Below are 19,967 nucleotides of genomic sequence, written 5' to 3' on the forward strand. Positions count from 1 at the left end.
TTTTGAATTTTACAAAGTAGGAAAAAAACAAAATTCAGACACAGAGGACCCTATATATTAGTTAAAATACATATTCAAGAGTATTTGTACCAACTACAATTTTCATAAAATAAAACAATATACCGTATTCGACGTAATAAGCACCCCGCTCTAATAAGCACCCACGGCGATATTTGCTAATATATTGGCTAGTGAACAATCCCAGTTAGCACCCCTTCCGATTGATCAATATACACAAGACTTATTTATTCGTGTATAATACGTGCGTTATATAACATATGCATCCTTAATTGTGAATTTGATTCTGGAAAAATACATCTGTCGTATATAATCATTTCAGGCTGTCAGCATAAACCACGATCTTTTAACCCTGTTGTTTTTCACCAAAATACTATTCTATTAAGAGCCCCCTATTTCTAATTTTGAGAGCGCCCTAGGCGTTTATTATGTCGAATACGGTATTCATACTAATTGCCAATCTCTATAATGTTGATTGTATTAACCATGCAGTGTCTACATCCAGTTTGCATTGACAATAATCATATGATTGTGACAGATAAAGCTGATTCTTAACTTCATTAGGCCTTGCTTTTTATGTTTCCTTGTTCTAAACTGATGTTTCAAATTCCAACATAAACAAATTATTAATGTTATTCTTTTTTCTCTTCACACCAAAAGATATCTGCATTGCACAATGACTCTTATTATTTTATTTAATATCTTGGCACACTTGTGCATGTGTACGAGTACGGTATTTGATTACCCATGCATGACTTTTTAGCAGTCATCTGTTTCTGAACTGAATACTATGCTAATAAAGATAAGTAACATAAAAAAGGGACTCTGGTTTTCTTTCAGGTTTGGAGAATCAATCAATTCATTGTGAAAACATTTTTAATTTCTTACATAAGTTACTTTGATCTTGATAAGATCAAAATAGATCCAAATTAAATTGAGGAGATTAAATTATGCAGTCTAATTCATTTCAGCCAGTCTGTCTAAAATCTGGTCCTATTTTTCAGGCAATAATAAATGAATGAAAATTTAAGATAAAATGTGAATCAATCAATATGCATATTTACATTTAGTACTAACTACTAAATGACTTTATCGCGCGTATCTAAACCATTGGCTAATTACGCCTGTAACCTAATCACCCCTTGTAATTGAATCACCCCCGGGTCAGCACCCTGCACCATGCCCCGGGCAATAGATCCCGTGCAAGCGTCATGGACTGTGTGTATTTATGGACAATTTATTGCATGCCCTGGCACTTGTTTTGCTCCAGTAAGGATATTATCTCCACAGGTTAGTGTTTCTTTTCAGTACATAGGCAAGCCGGGCAACAATGCTATCTCCGCATATCTCCAATGCTATTTCCGGGGTTACCTGCTTCTCAGTGGGAACCTTGTCTTTGCCGACTTTTCAGCCGGGGAATCGTAAAATAACTTACATTGGGCAACCAATTGCCACGTATATGGGCCCGGCGACGGAAGTCGTCTTGTCAAGCGGTAGCTGACAGTTGGAGGTAGTCGAACAATGGTTTTGCTAATGGGGCCAGGCAGTGGTATCTGCTTTGGCGAGCTACCTGGAGCCGGGCAGCGGAAGTCTGACTTAGGCCAGCAGCGGTAGTTGCTAAGCAATGGTAGTGTTTAAATATGCTACCGTGGGGGCCAGACAGCGGTAGCAGTCTCAGGCCAGCAGCGCTAGCTGCGAATCGCCGTTGGCCACGCTAGTAATCATGGCAACGGTAGCATTTTGGTATACCCAACAAGCAGCTTAGCAGCCCACTAGTACCTGGACACCCTCGGCCATTTAATCCAATCTCATCTTTTGTTTTTATTATAGGCACGGGCATACACAGCTCAGTGGCTCGTGCCTCTCCTTGGCATATCCCGGGATAATGACTGAAATTTTCAGTCAAAATACATATTGGGCCTGATAATAGACACTGACTGTAACATATGTAAGTATAATCTGTTACATGAAAAAACAAATAACATATATATATCCCTTTATCTACATGGAATGATTGTGGGGTTCAGATGGAATTTATTTAACCATCAAAAGATTTGATGATAAACTTTCTAAATTCATATTTGCTATATGATAATAATATCTACAAAATATACTTTATACTACAGATGTCTTGAAGTAGTGTTGAATGAAAATCAGGATACTTAGATACAGCAGGATAGTGTGTGGGTTTGTATGGGAAATAATTTGTCAACATAAAAATAAATATAATGTTACTAAAACAAGAAGATAAAACTTTAGATCTATTTATGCATCATACACATTTTGTGGGGTAGTCAGTATGATTTGTTGTTTTTTGGGACAAATCTCTGTAATTAACTACTATTTTAAGAGCATGAGTATCAGAATTCTGTAAGAAATGATGGATCAATGAATTAACACCTGTGATGACTCAGAGCACTTAATGGTGGGACACATGTTATAAGGGGCAGAATAATATGGGTAAATCTCTTATTTCAAAGAATGATGACAAATATGTATATTGCAACTGAGTAACTGAGTGCTTAATAGATGCATGGTAGATGATCATTTGGCCTATTTCTAAAAAAATAATATAAATTTAAATATTCAGATGCAACTTTAATTTTGATATAAAAAGTAACATTTAAAATCAGTTGTTTTATTATTTTGAACATTCTTAAAATATTTGTAAAGGCACGGATGTATACTTACTATATGGATCATTGGTAAAGGCCTGTCAAATATGTCTGTGTGCTGCAAATGTTGGCGTATCACTAATTTTATTAAATTGAAGTCCATGGTAGTATTTGTTGAGATTTGAATGCTTGAATTGTTGTGGGAAATAACACAAAGGCTGATACATAAAATGAGTTTGCATTATTTCATTGATGCAATATGTAAGCCCAGACTGACAGAAAACTGACCTAGAAAATACCGTGGCAATATACCAATTTTCATGATGTTTTCCCCGCTATATTCCATAGTGCCAATTCGTCTTGTAGTTGAAGACTCAACAAATGTTGATATTATAAACTAATAATCACTACAAAATATGTGCTAGTTAGAAATATTCAGTTGTAAACGTTTTTGAAGGTGCAACAGGAAAACTCTTTAGCTTGGCTCGGTCTCTACATGTCAGAGTTGAATTAAGTGTGTCTTCTAAGTTAGTAAATGTGGAATTAGATTTAATTTTCTTTTTTAATTTTTTCTTTTTAATGCCACACTCAGCAAGATTCCAGCTATGACTGTGGTCTGTAATAATTGGCCAGACAATCCAATGATTGATATCATGAGCATCGATCCGAGCAATTGTAATATGATGACATACATCAAACAAGGCAGCAAGCCTGACCACGTCATTCCATTAGTCGCCTCCTTACGACAAGACCATTTTTCATGTGGCTGTTTCAAATGCCAGTTTTTTTGCAAGTTAAGATATTTGGTATATAGATGAGATGATCTTTATAGCCATGTTTTTGTGGGATCGACGTTTTGTCACAGCGGTGAATCAGACAAACATTATTATGGCTACAAATATGCCTGACATTTGGAACTTTTAATTTTTAACAAGCTGTGAAACAGACGAACATGGGTATAGGTACAAATAAGATTTTGAATTATATAAACAAAGTTTCTGAAAAATATGGGGAAAAACATGAACAAACAAATATATCATTGGAAAAAATCACTGAAAATGTTGGTGATATGGGAGGAAGTTAACCTTCTTGTTGTCTTGAAAAAGATGAACAAGTGTCACACAGTTGGCAACCCAAGAAATATAAATGTTGGCTTATTTGTCATAAAAATAATGACATTGTAATTTTGCAAAATATTAAAAGATGCAAGGATTTCAGATTTTCAACAAGTCCTCTTCACTGTCAACTACACATCACTATTTGTTTCCACATTTGCCCTATCATCAGACCACTGCTCTTCCGTGTGCAAAGGCAGGATAATCCTCACTTCTTTCCAGACATGAATCAACTAGAGACAGAAAATTAGGGAGGTGGGAGACAGTATTAGAGGTAGTATGCTTAGAATTATTAATAATGATAACTATTGTTTTGATAATTCTTGCGAATCCTCTACCTCTATTTCATTATTGCCCAACTATACCAGATAGAAAGGCAGGTTCTGCCTCAAGTTAACTCCCAGGATTGTTGACAGGAAATCCTGTAGACTCTTATTACACTATCTTTGAGACTGCTTCAGATCCAAAGGAGATGACTTCCAAACTATTCACCTCAAAATGACTTGAAAATTGTGCAGTAGAATAATTAGTCCATATGTGATAGCTTCCCTTGAATTACCATTATGTTGCTGATATTCTTATTAATGATTGTCTTTGAACCTTCAACATTTTGACAACATTTCCGGTTCCCTTAATGTCATTGATGATGTTAAGTCCGGTCCATATGATGTCAATGATGAAGTCACTTCCTGTCCTCACAATGCCATTAATGATGTCACTTCTGGTCACATTTCTCTTCCGATTTTGACGTCATTTCCGGTAAATCTGTGATACATGTTGTTTGTTTGCTTAACCCTTTGGCCCCGACTGCCCGATTTATCGGGCAGCATAAACCATGGCCCAGTACACGGCTGCCCGATAAATCGGGCAGCTACTGTCCAAGTCCCACACACAGCTGCCCGATAAATCGTGCGGCACGAACGAGTTTACAAAATCGCTCTTTCTACTGCCTTTATCGTGTGTAATCTCGTTCTAAAAATAGAAACGAGATCGACACGTAATGACACATCATTCCATGGAATTTCCCAGTGTTTTTGGCGTGAAAATTGCGGATATGTCACCTGTTTTCGCGACAGGTATTTTTTCTTGCTTGAATCGTAAATCTAGGGTAATGGCGGCCAACTACGTTTCGGATAGCAATCAGATGACTAACAACGACTCTATCGGGAATAATAATGTGTTTGATTTGAATAATTTACGCAAAGGGGAGAGGGAATTTCGCAAAGATTTTGGTGAAGATTTTGACGGTTTTGACGAGGTGTTCCCCGCCAACTTTCAAGAATGGGAGTGGCAGAGGGACCACAACGGTGGAGACATGAGGGATTTTGAAGAGGCAACCGGACTCAAGAATACTCATTGACACGGTGAGTGAAGAGTCGTGCTATTGATTTTTTCCAACTGTTTTACAATGATTCTGTGTTTAAACAACAACAACAAAGGTGAGTGGCAAGACCTATCTCTTTTTTTTAAAATTTATTTTTCTGATCGCAATCCGAATTGTAGTTTGCTGGTTTGTCGTATGTCCTTGTATTTCGCTCAAATTGAATAAAATTTATTTCCATATTCATGTTCGTTTTCTTGTTTTTCACATCTTTAATTGAAATTTTAGTAACTGTAATAATTAATTATTTATTAATTGATTTAATAAAGTACTGATTTAATTTATTATGCAATTGTAAATAGCAGTGTATTGTTAATATGTTATCACAACTTGTATATTTGCAGAACTTGAATTTACGATCTTTCTGTCCTTTTACAATATTTCCCTCCTTTCAGATCAATCTGTGATATCTTCCCTGTGATGTCATTCTTATAGTAGCTGTGGTTCAATGTTCAGGTAATGTGATAAATTATTATTTAATTACTTAAATACTTAATTTTTGTTTCAAATCCTGAAAAAGAACAAAATAAATCTGATATTTGTGTTTTTACCTGTGTTAACGAGTTTACCTGCGTTAACGAGTTTACCTAAGAGGCTGTAAGTGTATCATAAGTAATCAGTATAGAAAACAAAGTCGGTACCAAGTGTTGTAAACTTGTTTATTTGTTTACAGATGTGCATTAAGAGAATTTACCTTTAACACCTGGGATTACCTGTGCCGTCCAAGATGACAAGACCACCGTGTTATGTTTACCTTGTATCTGTGATTTATTTTTGTGATTTTTAATACAATTTGAGCCAAAATTCATTGTCTGTTATCATTTTTTCAGTGTTTTCAAGTTTATTTCACTTGTAAACACCTGTAATTAGAAAATAAGAAAGGTTAGAGACAATAACAACAAGGAATATTACAGTATACTTAATCCTCTTTACACTGGTATATGATAAATGTATATTAAAAGCAAGTTTCTGGTAGAAAAAGTGCATAAAAAATGATAGTGTGATTTTCCAATAATACTGCCAGGGAGGCCATTGTGCATGCCTTGTCAGTGTCAGGGACTGCAGTGTTTCAAGGGACATAACTCTGGGGCAGCCAGGGATGAAAGAGTTAATGATGCACTACGCAATATTCAAGCCGGTCTGTACATAACCGAGTCTGGGCCAGACTCAGTGATTGACATTGGATCTCATGCTCAGAAAACCAACCTAGAATAGGAGGGGAACCCAGCGCTTACCTATAGCTTGAGGCTATGGTTGACTTAAGCCAGCTCGCAACAACAGCTTTAGTGATGTCCCGGTCGGAATGGGTCTTTTATCATATGAATGGTCTTTTCCCACGACGTCGATGGGATTCAGAGAGAATTTCAGAGCATGGATTGGACATAGTTAGCGACCATATGACATAGTTGCCGGTGGCTAATCCGTCATGTTGAAGAACAGAATGAAGAGCAGATCTATAACCTTCAATTGTACCATGACAAAAGATATAGCAAAACATCAGAAACCATGAGGATGGTGACTTGGGCGTCTCCTAATCCGTATTGTCTTCTCCACTGGACAAACTTGTCCCATCTGTTGTTGTAAATGTGGGAGGATGTCTCCATGATCTAGCAACAGCTGTGGAGGCAGATTCAGAGAATCTGAGAAAATTTCCAGGCGGTTAGATGAAGACTGGGAAGATCTTAGCAGAGTATGTCCAAACTGAAGTGGTAAGTGGAGAGGATCGTCCATCAGTAGGCACAAGAAGACTTGTTGAAAATCTAAAAGTTTAGTTTCAGAGTGATTGCAGCCAAAATACAGGTTTTACGGCAATGATCTAATAGATAACTATTGTTTGGATATTAAAACAAGTCATCCTGTCTTTTTCCAAAATCCTTACATCTATTAATATTTTGCAAAATTACAATGTCATTATTTTTATGACAAATAAGCCAACATTTATTTTTCTTGGGTTGCCAACTGTGTGACACGTGTTCATCTTTTTCAAGACAACAAGAAGGTTAACTTCCTCCCCTATCACCAACATTTTCAGTGATTTTTTCCAATGATATATTTGTTTGTTCATGTTTTTCCCCATATTTTTCAGAAACTTTGTTTATATAATTCAAAATCTTATTTGTACCTGTACCCATGTTCGTCTGTTTCACAGCTTGTTAAAAATTAAAAGTTCCAAATGTCAGGCATATTTGTAGCCATAATAATGTTTGTCTGATTCACAGCTGAGCCAACTTCCTCCTCAATACGGGATATATCTGCTCTCCAGATGATCAATATATTTTCGATGCTCCTGATGATCGACAAGGCACTTACTCAGCCAAATTGAATATAAATTCACCTCATTCCAGGATATGATCTACAGAGGCCAGCTGAATTACTTCCTCTACAATCTCAAGACACTCTAGTGTCCTTACCACTCTTACGCCAAGACCTACTGTGCTGGGCAATCCGCGGTCATGTCATGTCGGGCATTCCTCTCACTTACTCATTGCCCACCCATCACCTGCTCACGGACGCCTCAGACTCAAGATGGGGAGCCCACATGGATGACCTCCAGAAATAGGGATTATCTAATGATGGAAACTTCTTGGGTAATTGCCTTGGCAGACTCCTGCAACTGTTGGATGGTAGCGAGACATATTCAAGGGAAGTTGAAGAAACTATCAGACAGTCTTTCCTAGAAAGGCAGGATCGTGTCCACAGAATGGACTCTTCACTCGGACATCTTCGCCTGGATCACGTTGATGTGGGACACTCTGCATCTGGACCTGTTTGCGACTTGCCTGAATTCTCAGGTTCCCACTTATTTCAGCCTGGTACCAAGCGGGCTCATATGTAGGCATAAGTTCTGACTTGGATGGATGAAAGAAGAATCCCAGATTCGTCATGAGTTGAAATAGTTGATATTTGTCCTGCTTGGCTGTTAGAAAATTGTCCAAATATCCGTTGAGGCGAACCAGATGCAGATGGGCAAAACTGATGACTGGCGCCCGTTATCACGATGGGAAGTACCCGGTACTCATAGCGATGACCATTCACTGCAAATCGGAGATGTTTCTGGGATGAAGGATGAATGACCCGTGCAGGTAAGCATCCTGAGGATTGATGCTGATGAGCCAATCCCCTTGTCGAAGTGTCTAACTGTAGTTTACATCTGGAATTTTGAAGGCGGTATCAGAAGAACTTGTTCAGGAACTTGAGGTCTATTATCATCCTCATTTTGTTAGAATTCTTCTTTGGGACCAAGAACACTGGGGAATAGAAGCCTGTGCTGGGTGTCCGTATCTTGGGAGCTCTCAAACGACTGTGATGGTAAGGTCGGTTGCAGCAACTTGGCTCATTCCAGGTGGAGTCTATGACCTATGGATCGAGATACAAGGAGTAGTTGGGTACATAGTGTAGCTGGTATCAACGTCTTGGATTCAGTGGTCTGATGTAATGAGTCTCAAGAGATCGGTGAAGAATGACAGACGTCCCCCCCACTGGACCCGGTGTCAGTGGTATAAGAAAAAGGGATAGCCATGTCAACAGGGTCTGTGATGGTAGTAGGAGTCCAGGTAGATCTACGGTCTCCACGGCCTCTTGACTTTGCTAGATCCACGGTGCAAGGACTGAGACTGACAAAAGGAATCAGGCTGTTGTTGGGAGAGATCAGATCTTCGGTTAGCTTGAAAGGATTCTATGTCTTCCGTGCTGGTTCACGGAAAGAGGTATCCCAGGAGTGCTCACGTGTTTCGCTTAGATGAGTAAGAAAAAGCATGGGCCTTTACAGTGAGATTGATGGCGGACCTGGAAAGGCTCAGTCGTATCCTGCTGGCCTCATCCATGATGGTCCCAAGTTGGTCGTAGAAAATCTGGCCAAGTGGATGGTGATGTCACAACCTGTTATGGCCTCTCAAGATTTTCTAAGACCAACTTTGGGGCCACAACATCCCCATCCACTTGGCCAGATTCCAGACAGCCTTAGAGTGAACTTGGGACACAAGTTGCTGATGATGCATCCACAGGAATTGGGAGGAAGTCCAAACTTGCGTAGAGAGCAGTTCCTCCTGCATGCATACAATAACAACAAGCAACCTGTGGATGAGGCCAACTTGATCCAAACATATAGTTAAAGGCGTGTTGGGAGGAGCATCAACATATAAGGCTTGTAAGGGAGGGATAGCATTACGTATGTCAACCACAAACCAAATTATATCAGCGCCATTATCCATCGAATACTTGTTTAATGTTGGTAAGTTGACCAGACTAGCTGGAAAGGAGAGCTACATATTGTGATTCTTCTTTAAGGAAATCTTTATCCAAAGTTGTAGAATCCAGGAACGGCAGGTTGTGTGTTTGATACAACTTCTTCAGAATAGGTAGAGGAAATCTGTCATCATGCTGTAGTTTTTCCATAACTGTTCCATAGTCTGATCAATGACCTACTGGGTTTAACTTGGCCACAGGTCTGGTGAACATGCAGGGTTAGAAATTGGCACTAGTCCTTTAGTCCTTGCCAAACTGCCCAATAGTTAAGGTATCATAAGGACTAGTACAAATTTGCCATTTTTAAGGATTTTGCTACATGTTATCATTATAAGGACTTGTGGTCCAAAACTGTTAGTTTCTAACGCTGACATGGGATGACATAACAGAGGCATGGCATCCCACATATTCCGACATCTGAGGGGGTGCTGTCTGGTCCGAACGGGGTTGAACAGAAGGGATAAACTTGTATATTGCCTCCAGGTTATGCACAAAAGATAAATTTGATCCATGTTCCCATCTCCGTCCTGTGGCCGTACATCCATAACCTTTGGAGTAGACAAAAGCGGACGTGGCCTGAATGGAAGCTGTCCCCCATGTCACCTCTTGGCCAGGGAATTCTTCAGAGCCTGTTCTATAACAGTCTGTTTGACCATTAGTCACTATTTTGCATCATTTTAATTTCACAGACCCTCACTGGTAGGAAAATGTCCACAATGCTTACTATGAAGAAGACATTGTCAAGTCTTACATCTTGGGAGAATCCTACAAAAAACATAACAGTAAATATTTGCTATGTCGAACAAAGTTTGAATATTTTTTAGATCCCTATGTCTATCAAAGGACCACATTTGGATCTTTATGACTGTGGGAAATCTAGTAATTCAACTGTCACCATAGAAATTTTAAAACCTGATAAATTCATAAATAACAACATGGTAAACCAACCCAGGACAACTCAGTACTTACTCTCTTCTAGTCTTTTCAACATCCTTCTTGGAAGGTAAACGACACCCATCAAATACCAGAATTGGTCGGATTTTCTTCTTCAGCATGTTATTCACATATTTCATGCAGTAATGGACATATCTGAAAATTGATGAAATATCAACAAGTATCAACTACGATAAAAATAGTGCCATGGCACTGTAGCTTACATGGATACGTAATAAACACAGGACTGCAAAACTAACACTAAATGTTCTAGTTTTGTACAAAACATGATGTTATGTTGGTTGGTTGGTTTGTTGTTTAACGCCGCACTCAGCAATATTCCAGCTATATGACGGCAGTCTGTAAATAATCGAGTCTGGACCAGACAATCCATTGATTAATGTCGTGAGCATCGATCCACGCAATTGGGATCGATGACATGCATCAACCAAGTCAGTGAGCCTGACCACCCGATCCCGTTAGTAGCCTGTTACCACAAGCATAGTCACCTTTTACGGCAAGCATGGGTTGCTGAAGACCTATTCTATCCCGGAATCTTCACAGGTCACATGATGTTATTGAAAGTAGAAACATATATGCCAAGGTTCAGCTTCCTCAGTCTGCCAGTTTCAGGGCCACCATAAAGATGTGCAAGAGAGAAAAATTGCAATTGAAAGAATTTAAAAGGGAAGTTCAGACAAACTAAACTAACTATTGTTCACTATTTGATGATAAAACATATAAACCTAATTAATATGAATATGTAAAATGAACAAAAATCAAACAATAGTTATCATTGTGTATAATTCTAAGAATTCTACCTCTATTACATCATAGCCATAAATTCCCATTTTGGCAATAATCACACTGTAAAAACTTGAGATTTTTCAACAGACGTCCTCTTTATTGCCAATTATCCCAATAGTTTTGAGGTAGACCCTATCCCTTGTCACACTGCATCTGTGCAAGGGAAAAACATCACTTCTTTCCAATAAACTTCATAGACTAGATCAGGGATCCAGAAAGGGTCATATGCGCCAGATATGTCCGATTGGGAATCTCAAATGTCCGGTTTAAAATATTGCTTACCGGACATTTAAATTTTTCTGTCCGGACATTTAAAAAAAAAACACGGTCCAAATAATTGATGAGCGTTATCGAATCCCTTCAGCGAATTCAGGTGAATAAACAGGTATAACAAACTTGGTCAATAGAAGTATGAAATTTGATATAAAACATCACTAGACATGATGATTTACCATTTAAAATGTATTTCCTGCTCTCCAACGCATTGTTTTATATGCAGAGATTAAGATTACCCTGTGTATTTTCTCGTAAACTAAGGCAGAAATAGCAATTAGCTGTGCACACGTTTCCTCCCAATCTACCGGAGATTCAGTTAAAATGTACCCAATGATACAACTTCAAAGAATTTTGATGAAATGGTCGGATGAAATTGTATCTGAAATTATTATTTTATCAGGAATAATATATTCCAATATCGTGTTATTTTAATTGCAGCTTCCACCATAGATACTTAAAATTATAAGAACCATAAGCATAGCACTTTGGTACAGACTGTATGCAAGATATTTTTGACGTATTGAACGATTTTGACCAGTCACCGTAGGGACTTCCCGCGCAACATGTATTTCAATTGCAAAAACGTAATGTTGACATTTAATAGACAAACTGCCTCATGGTACGGCATTTATTATATGTGTATCCATTCTCTTGCAACTAAAGTTCGTTTCAAGGAGTCAAAAGCGGTAATCTGACCGTGGTTGCTGTAAATAACGGAGAGTTGTGCGATCTACCAGTCACTTCACACTGATTTCGACGAAATTATTGTAAACATTATTATAATTATTGAATAAAATTAATAAAGTATATTGCAAACATTAGTCCAGATAAACAATGAACAATTTTTTTTATTACCAGATATTATAACAATAGGAGTAAATTGTGTACTTCAGTTCGGATTTATTGACTGGTAATTTCGGTTGGTTGGTTGGTTGGTTTGTTGTTTAACGCCACACTCAGCAATATTCCAGCTATATGACGGCGGTCTGTAAACAATCAAGTCAGGATCAGACAATCCAGTGATTAATATCATGATCATCGATCCACGCAATTGGGATCGATGACATGCATCAACCAAGTCAGCGTGCCTGACCACCCGATCCCGTTAGACGCCTTTTACGACAAGCATAATCACCTTTTACGGCAAGCATGGGTTGCTGAAGACCTATTCTATCCCGGAATCTTCATGGTATTTTCAGTGTTACGTGATCGTGGTGATCAGCTGATAATGTTTTCGGAGATGGGGGAAAACATGGTGTCATTGGAAAACTTGAGTTTATTAAAAATGTTAGTAAACTTAACTGTGAGCTATAACTGAGTTAGCCCTATATTGAAGCGCGCAATAACAACTTGTAATGTGTGGAAAAGTACTGAAATGTGCTATTTGAAGGGGGCGTGGCCTAAATGCAAATGTCCGATTGGGATATTAAATTTTCTGGACCCCTGGACTAGATGTAAGATATATTGGGGAGGTGGGAGGGACTATTTCCTGATGTAATAGAGGTAGTATTCTTAAAATTTTACACAATGATAACCATTGTTTGATAATTCCTACAACTATCCTACCTCTATTACATCATAGCCAGAATTTACCAGAGGGACAGGCAGGATTTGTCATCTTGTACTCGCGGATAATTGACAGCAGTGAAGTAGGGGAACACATAGAAGAAACAGGATATGAACCAATGCCTAACTTTCTGATTTTACCCCTTGCAAACCTGAAGAAAACTGGCACTTGTGCATCCTTCCCGTTCTATGACGTCATAATTGTTACTTGTTTTTTGTGATATATGACCTTACTTATGATGTTTCCCTCTGGTTCTGAGGTCTTTCATAACGTCACTTCCAGTTTTGAGAACATCTATGACGACACTTTTGGTCCATTCTCTTTGTGACATCACTTGGGTCATTTATGACATCACTTCCAGTTCTTAGGTCATCTATGATGTCACTTCCATTTAATTCTTCTTGTGACATAGACATATACTTGTTGCTCTATAGCCAACATCATATATTCTTATCTCACCTCAGGTATGATATTGACGTACATTCCAACTGTTGACATTTTTCCCATTGTATATTTGGTGATAATACATATTCTTTAGGTTAATTCCGGTTCTGAAGTCTTCCTAAACCACAACTCCGGTAGTTATACATGTTACCCCGAGCAACTAACAATGTAATAACCCTATTACCTATGATCTATCATCCCAGATGATAGCCAATGATCCGACCAACCTAATTGACAAAGTGTAAAGGCTAACTTATTTTGTGGTATTTTCTGGGATCTTCAACAGAAAAGGGGGGGTGGAAAGGCTTCTGAGTGACTATAGCCTGGGCAGCCACCAAGAGGCCCAGGGATTAAAGTCCCTTAGGATCGCGTTGTACGTCTCGTAGGTAGAAAAACGTAATCTCAGTTGGCAGCTTGATACCACTTGTTCGATGGAAACTGAATTCCATGAGGCCAGACCTGTTGCTAGTGCACGAATTTCATGAGCTTTGCAACTTCCTCATTTTGGTGTTGAGAGCTGGGCTTGACAATAACTATCAGATATAGTGGTCTTAAGCCATCCTGCCACTGTAGCCTTAGTAATGTCCTTTTCTGACAAAGGCTTGCAAGAGACAAAGAGCCATTTTCTTTCCTTTCTGGGGTTCTGCAAAGCTGAAATATAGTATCTCAGAGCTCTGATGGGGGTATAATAGTCTATCTGGATGATCCACTGTTTTACTCAATGATGGAAAAGAATATTGTCTACTAGATGAAAACGTCATCCTTTGGGGTGGACTACAAGCTCCGGATGCTGTTGAAAATGGAGTTTGTACCCTCTTTTTACCACTTCGATCAGCCAATTGTCGCTTGGTAATTGACTTCCAATTTTCGGCGTATAGTGACAGACGACCACCGACTGGTCTAAGATATTGTGTCTAACCTGTTGAATGAGATGATTACGTGAGTAAGCAGGAATTGTGTGGACATCCATACTTGTGCCGCTTGAAGACCTTTATGCATCTTCAGAATGCTGTCCAGCGCACTATGAAAGAATCCACCTAATTCTAAGTTCATTTCAACTTTTGTGTCACAAGGTTGGCCTGAAAATTCCTCACTGTTAACACGGGGGAGCACATATCTGATGCCTGCTGCAAACCAGTTCATGAAAGAGCTAATGTTTATCCCTTGCTCATTGACATTGTAAAATTCTCTCAATTTGTTCATCTCAACATTCATCCTTGTATTTGGGTGTCTGACCAGATCAAAATATTCCTCATCAATGGTATGAGATGTGGGGAAAGGACAATTGTGTGTTTTATAGCATTGTCTCCCTTTGTGGGGGGGTAAGGCATGCTAAATCTTCTGCAGGTAGAAGTGTTTAATTCCGCATTCATTTAAGCGACCACATTTTCAGTGAATGACTGATAAAGTAATGTGTGAAAACCTTCCCTCTTTTCTACAGGATTTTCATAACCTGCCCATTCAATAAGCACCGGATCATCTACCTCATTGCTTGGTGGTTTGACAGATGGGATCAACTGATAGATTTCATAAATGATATCTTTAATTGAGAAGTCGTTTGGTTAAAACATATACTATTGGATTCATCATGAGAAGCACCCGTAAAATGCTCTGGGCAGTACCCCTGGGGCTCTTGCCACTGGGGTGAGACGGTATCAAGTGGTGTATGCTTTTCTCTCTGCTGCGACCCTTGGCTCGAGCTGCACGAGGATTGTGCTGTATAACTGTGATTCATAACTGTCCGAGCTATTGACGCAGTTGTCACGTGTGACAGTGGCTGAGGGAGCACGCTTTTTGCACTGGGGATCTTTAGCACGATTTACTTCAATCTTTGGTGTGTATAAGGTTGATATGCACGGCTGGAAGAATGGTGTTTATTTTTGTGAGACCCGTAGCACACAGGCATAAGGCTGTGGTCCCATGACCAGAGTTGGATGCCTGCTCCTTAGTTTTGGGCTGGTGGGTGATATATCCTCAACAGGAAAAACTGGGTTCTCTTTATACATCACCCCTTTGGTGTGCGTGTGTTTCTCTGAGAAAATCAGTTTCCCTGAGAGACAACACTTTTCTGAAACTGATTTAGATTTAGTTTTGGTTTGGGGAGAAAACCATGTAGAATTATTTTTGTCCGATGATCTGGTATTCCTCTTGGACTTTGACAGTTTATGGCTTCACAGAGCTTGTCAAATTTCTCTTTTGTTAAGTCCTTGCAATAAGTGCATCTTGATTTTGGAGTGCACAAGCACTTTCTATATGTACTACATCTAGCGTGAGGATCTCCGATCGCTTGGTCAATTCCACACCCCGAGCAGACTCCCAATGACAGAAGGGGGGAGGCATCCATACTCTACAATACGTTAACTAAATCTACCTACTTACGTCAATGATCTTTCTTCTATACCACCGTTTTCTCACCAATCTTTTGACGATCGCAGGTTGTCTGATGTAATCTTTTAGATCTTGACTAGCTGTGATTTATTATCCAATAAGTGTTTCAATTGACCAGGAAAAACTTTTGCTTGTTGATCCAACACACACAGGAAAGAACTGATGTTTTCCCCCTTGCACATGCCCAGATGCAGTGTGACCAGGGATAGAGTCTACCTCAAAACTATTGGGATAATTGTCAGTGAAGAGGTCGTCTGTTGAAAAATCTAAAGATTTTATAGTGTGATTATTGCCAAAAAAGGAATTTATGGCTATGATGTAATAGAGTGAGGATATTCGTAAGAATTATAGGAATTCATCAAACAAAACATTGTTTATACATCGACCACGGCTTATTTCACATGAATGGTGCTAACTGCATGCCAAAAAAGCATCTTTACACGTGAGTGGTGTCAATATCCTGCCTTGTAAAACAAGAGGAGGCATGCATAAAAACATTATAGAACTTGATTATTGTCTTCATATCATCCGACATGTTGGTGTCCTCTTGTTATCATGGTGAAAGCATAACCAATTTTGGTAAACAAACATAAACCATTTGGGCCATCAGAGTGCTCACTGTTTCCATGTTATGAATGTAGACTCAGGCAAGTGCATAAATTTGCACTTCATACTCACATCTCTACTTCATCAAAGAAAATGCATTTTTACTTCTGCAAATGGTTAAGCAATTTATTTACACCTTATTAGAAAGGCCTTCATCCCAAATGAATAACAGAGAGGTAGTCTACAAATCCTACAATTGGTTTTGTTGTATAGGTTCTTGGGATGGTAATATGTATACATTTTGCAGGCAGGGGTGTTCAAATACCAAGATTTCCAACTTGCCTAAGGGCAAGTATACTTAAAATTCTTTCTTGGTTTACGGATGCACCGCTCTTTCAAAGTCTAAAGTCTAAATGCTAAAAAATAAAAAAATATGAAAATTACCCTTTTTTTTTTAACTCCGCCGATCTTTTCGTCAAAAAGTTCAAACAGAAAAAGATTTCATTTCCTCGTTGAGCGTAAAGCAAAGGGAACTCACTTTGATATTTCTCACTGGGATCCTTCTTTAATACCATCAAAGCTTGTCAAACTCAAAACGCAGTGGTGACCAGTTTAACTATTTCAACACTGTTGGCCGGTCAAAGCCACGAGTCACACCGCACAGCAGACCGACCAAGTCACGTCAAAATAGTTTATAATTATATTAACCTACTTGTCATATCATTCATTTATTAAACCTATCACATTTCACAATGTCTGAAACATGTATTCCATTTGATTTTATCATTTTTTATCACTTTTTCCCCCAGTATTATTGAAAATAAGTTATTATTTCCATCTTTTCGTGCGATTGCGTGTAATCGTAAGTCAAATGACGTCTCGGCTTTCGTCGCCTCGATTTCTCGGCTCGGACACGATGTCTTTAATGCCAAAATATATGCATAAGAAATCTTTCTCACAGCTTATACCCTGGCACTACGCATCCATAAAGTTCCATATTTTTAATATAGATCACGATTTCATGCTTAAAACATTCAGCATAACATGATTTAATATATAAAACAAAACCTTTTGCCAAAGTCTGAAAATTACCGTTGCTGTAAATTGATTGGCTGCCTTCTGGTTGGCTGGTGTTGAAAGAGATAAACGATAAAATAGCAGCGTCTTTCATGCATTTCCACCCATGACATGAATATTGTTATATTGCCATTTGTGCACAAGCTGAGTGCCAGGGATATAATAAAATGTGCTTGAAAAATTGAGTTATTTTACTTTTGTTACTCCATGATATTTTTTTCCATACCTACCTAACTTTTTAGGACAAAATTCAAGTTAAAAAAATGTGAGAGTCTTTTTTCTTTTTTTTAAATTTGCCTACCTCACTTTTGAAATGAGTTTGAAATCCGTAAACCAAGAAATAAAAGTGTCGCCTTACTTGCCCAGCATGATTTTCAAATTGCCCTGCTAAATCACTTGGAACTTTGAAACCCGAACACATTCCAGCATCACAATGCTATAACCCACTTTAATCCCCTGCACTGCAACTTCTTATACAACCTGATCACATGAATACCTCTGCTACATCATTTTCTATTGCAGAGCTATCAGGCCAAAGGAGCTGTGATGAGGGGATGGTTTTGAGGGCATATAGCATGTGAGATATAAATATACAACTTAATGTAAAAGTTTACAAATGCTTAAACTTATGCTATCTCACACTATGCATTTATCCCACGGATACCCTAGCCTCATGACCACCAATGAAGGTGAATAATCCTGGTGACAGGTCAGAGAGGGATAGAACAAGGGGTGGGGCATAAATCTCGGCAACTTTCAGATGAACAGAGGTACTGGAGGAAAAGCTGATGTGGTGTGTGGACACCACTTTTGTTTTGAGTTTGTACATGTATAGACTTTACATGAGGACAATAAGGAATGTGAGAATAAGAACGATTATTTCTGTGATAACTCTGTACTGAACCTGTTCCTGTGCTAATAACGTGGGAATGGTGTTTTGGATTTGGTCTGTAGCGAAGAAATGATGTAAGAAACCAATGTTTACCGGATATTCAATACTAGTGGCATTGTTGTTGATACTGCAATCGTTAAGACGTGGGGGAATGGTTTTATCGCTAGCAATAGTAGTATGAAGTGAGCATGAACAATACAAAGGGGCAAGACAGAGACTACATCCCTGGTGAACCTTAACCTCCCTTCCACACCTAGCTGTAAGTGATATCAGGTACATTTTTTAAAACAACTTTACCTGACCTGAGTTCAAACATATCCGCTTTAGTGCCTTTTGGTAGGAAATGAAGGTTATATAATTTGTGTACCAGATTGACGTCAGTAAGGAATAAAGCAAGTGTACATGTCAGTGATCCAAACATGGGTTCTGGCGGCAGTATATTGCAGTGTATGTGTGATTGTCCATTGCTCGCTTCATTCTGCTCAGTCTGAAGCTCCACATACTTCTTGCTGTCCATGGATATGGCAATGTATGGAGCCACATTCCGAATTATTGTAGTGTGTGGTGAGCCCATGTGAGTCGGTATTGAGAACGTAGATGTCCGTTATACTCACATCACAGTACGGTTAGACACAAGGTCACAATGCATCAAATCGCATGAAAACTTCTTGACAATGAAAAAGCTAGCTGAAGACACATGTTCATAATGGCTATTGTAGCAGTGAACTTGATACACTAATAACAGCATATTTTCCGGTATCTGATTGATAATAACACCAGTGGTCATCAAACAAGTAGTAAGTAATTTATTTCTGCAAGTGTATCTCTTGTATCAATACCATGGATACAGAGAAAAATGTATAGTGTATCGTATGGTCACATGTAAACAAACAATGCACCATGACTTGCCAAATGCTGTAAGTTTCCCTCTCTTAGAGAGTACCCCACAGTGTAGGCAGTCATGGTCATGCCTGTCTGCTGTAAGTTTCCCTCTCTTAGAGACTACCCTACAGTGTAGGCAGTCATGGTCATGTCTGTCTGCTGTAAGTTTCCCTCTCTTGGAGAGTACACTACAGTGTAGGCGGTCATGGTCATGCCTGTCTGCTGTAAGTTTCCCTCTCTTAGAGACTACCCTACAGTGTAGGCAGTCATGGTCATGCCTGTCTGCTGTAAGTTTCCCTCTCTTGGAGAGTACCCCACAGTGTCTCATGCGGTCATGGTCATGCCTGTCTGCTGCAAGTTTCCCTCTCTTAGAGAGTACCCAACAGTGTAGGAGGTCATGGTCATGCCTGTCTGCTGTAAGTTTCACTCTCTTAGAGAGTAAACTACAGTGTAGGCAGTCATAGTCATCCCTGTCTGCTGTAAGTTTCCCTCTCTTGGAGAGTACCCCACAGTGTAGGCGGTCATGGTCATGCCTGTCTGCTGTAAGTTTCCCTCTCTTAGAGAGTACCCCACAGTGTAGGCGGTCATGGTCATGCCTGTCTGCTGTAAGTTTCCCTCTCTTAGAGAGTACCCCACAGTGTAGGCAGTCATGGTCATGCCTGTCTGCTGTAAGTTTCCCTCTCTTGGAGAGTACCCCACAGTGTAGGCAGTCATGGTCATGCCTGTCTGCTGTAAGTTTCCCTCTCTTAGAGAGTAAACTACAGTGTAGGCGGTCATGCCT

At 39.1% G+C, this 19,967-nt stretch overlaps 1 protein-coding gene and 1 long non-coding RNA gene across 4 annotated transcripts in view; one reads left to right on the forward strand and one right to left on the reverse strand.

The window, feature by feature from the left end:
- Positions 1–19,967, reverse strand: part of LOC124149737 (exonuclease 1-like) — a 191,806-nt gene that overhangs the window by 82,895 nt on the left and 88,944 nt on the right. For 2 of the 3 annotated variants that reach the window (XM_046521492.2, XM_046521493.2), the window contains exon 3: positions 10,344–10,463. In XM_046521492.2, the coding sequence (XP_046377448.1) occupies positions 10,344–10,463 (120 nt within the window). Of the gene's footprint in view, positions 1–1,453; positions 1,756–10,343; positions 10,464–19,967 lie in introns of those variants that run through there. The other variant, XM_048403037.1, reaches the window with a different exon arrangement.
- LOC125384265 lies at positions 382–5,937 on the forward strand. Its single transcript, XR_007223140.1, has 3 exons — positions 382–1,308; positions 1,849–5,585; positions 5,803–5,937. It is a non-coding gene; the product is annotated as an uncharacterized LOC125384265 (long non-coding RNA).

This window comes from Haliotis rufescens, unplaced genomic scaffold (assembly GCF_023055435.1).
Source record: "Haliotis rufescens isolate VD_foot unplaced genomic scaffold, xgHalRufe1.0.p SCAF_3, whole genome shotgun sequence".
NCBI classification, from domain to species: Eukaryota; Metazoa; Mollusca; class Gastropoda; order Lepetellida; family Haliotidae; genus Haliotis; species Haliotis rufescens.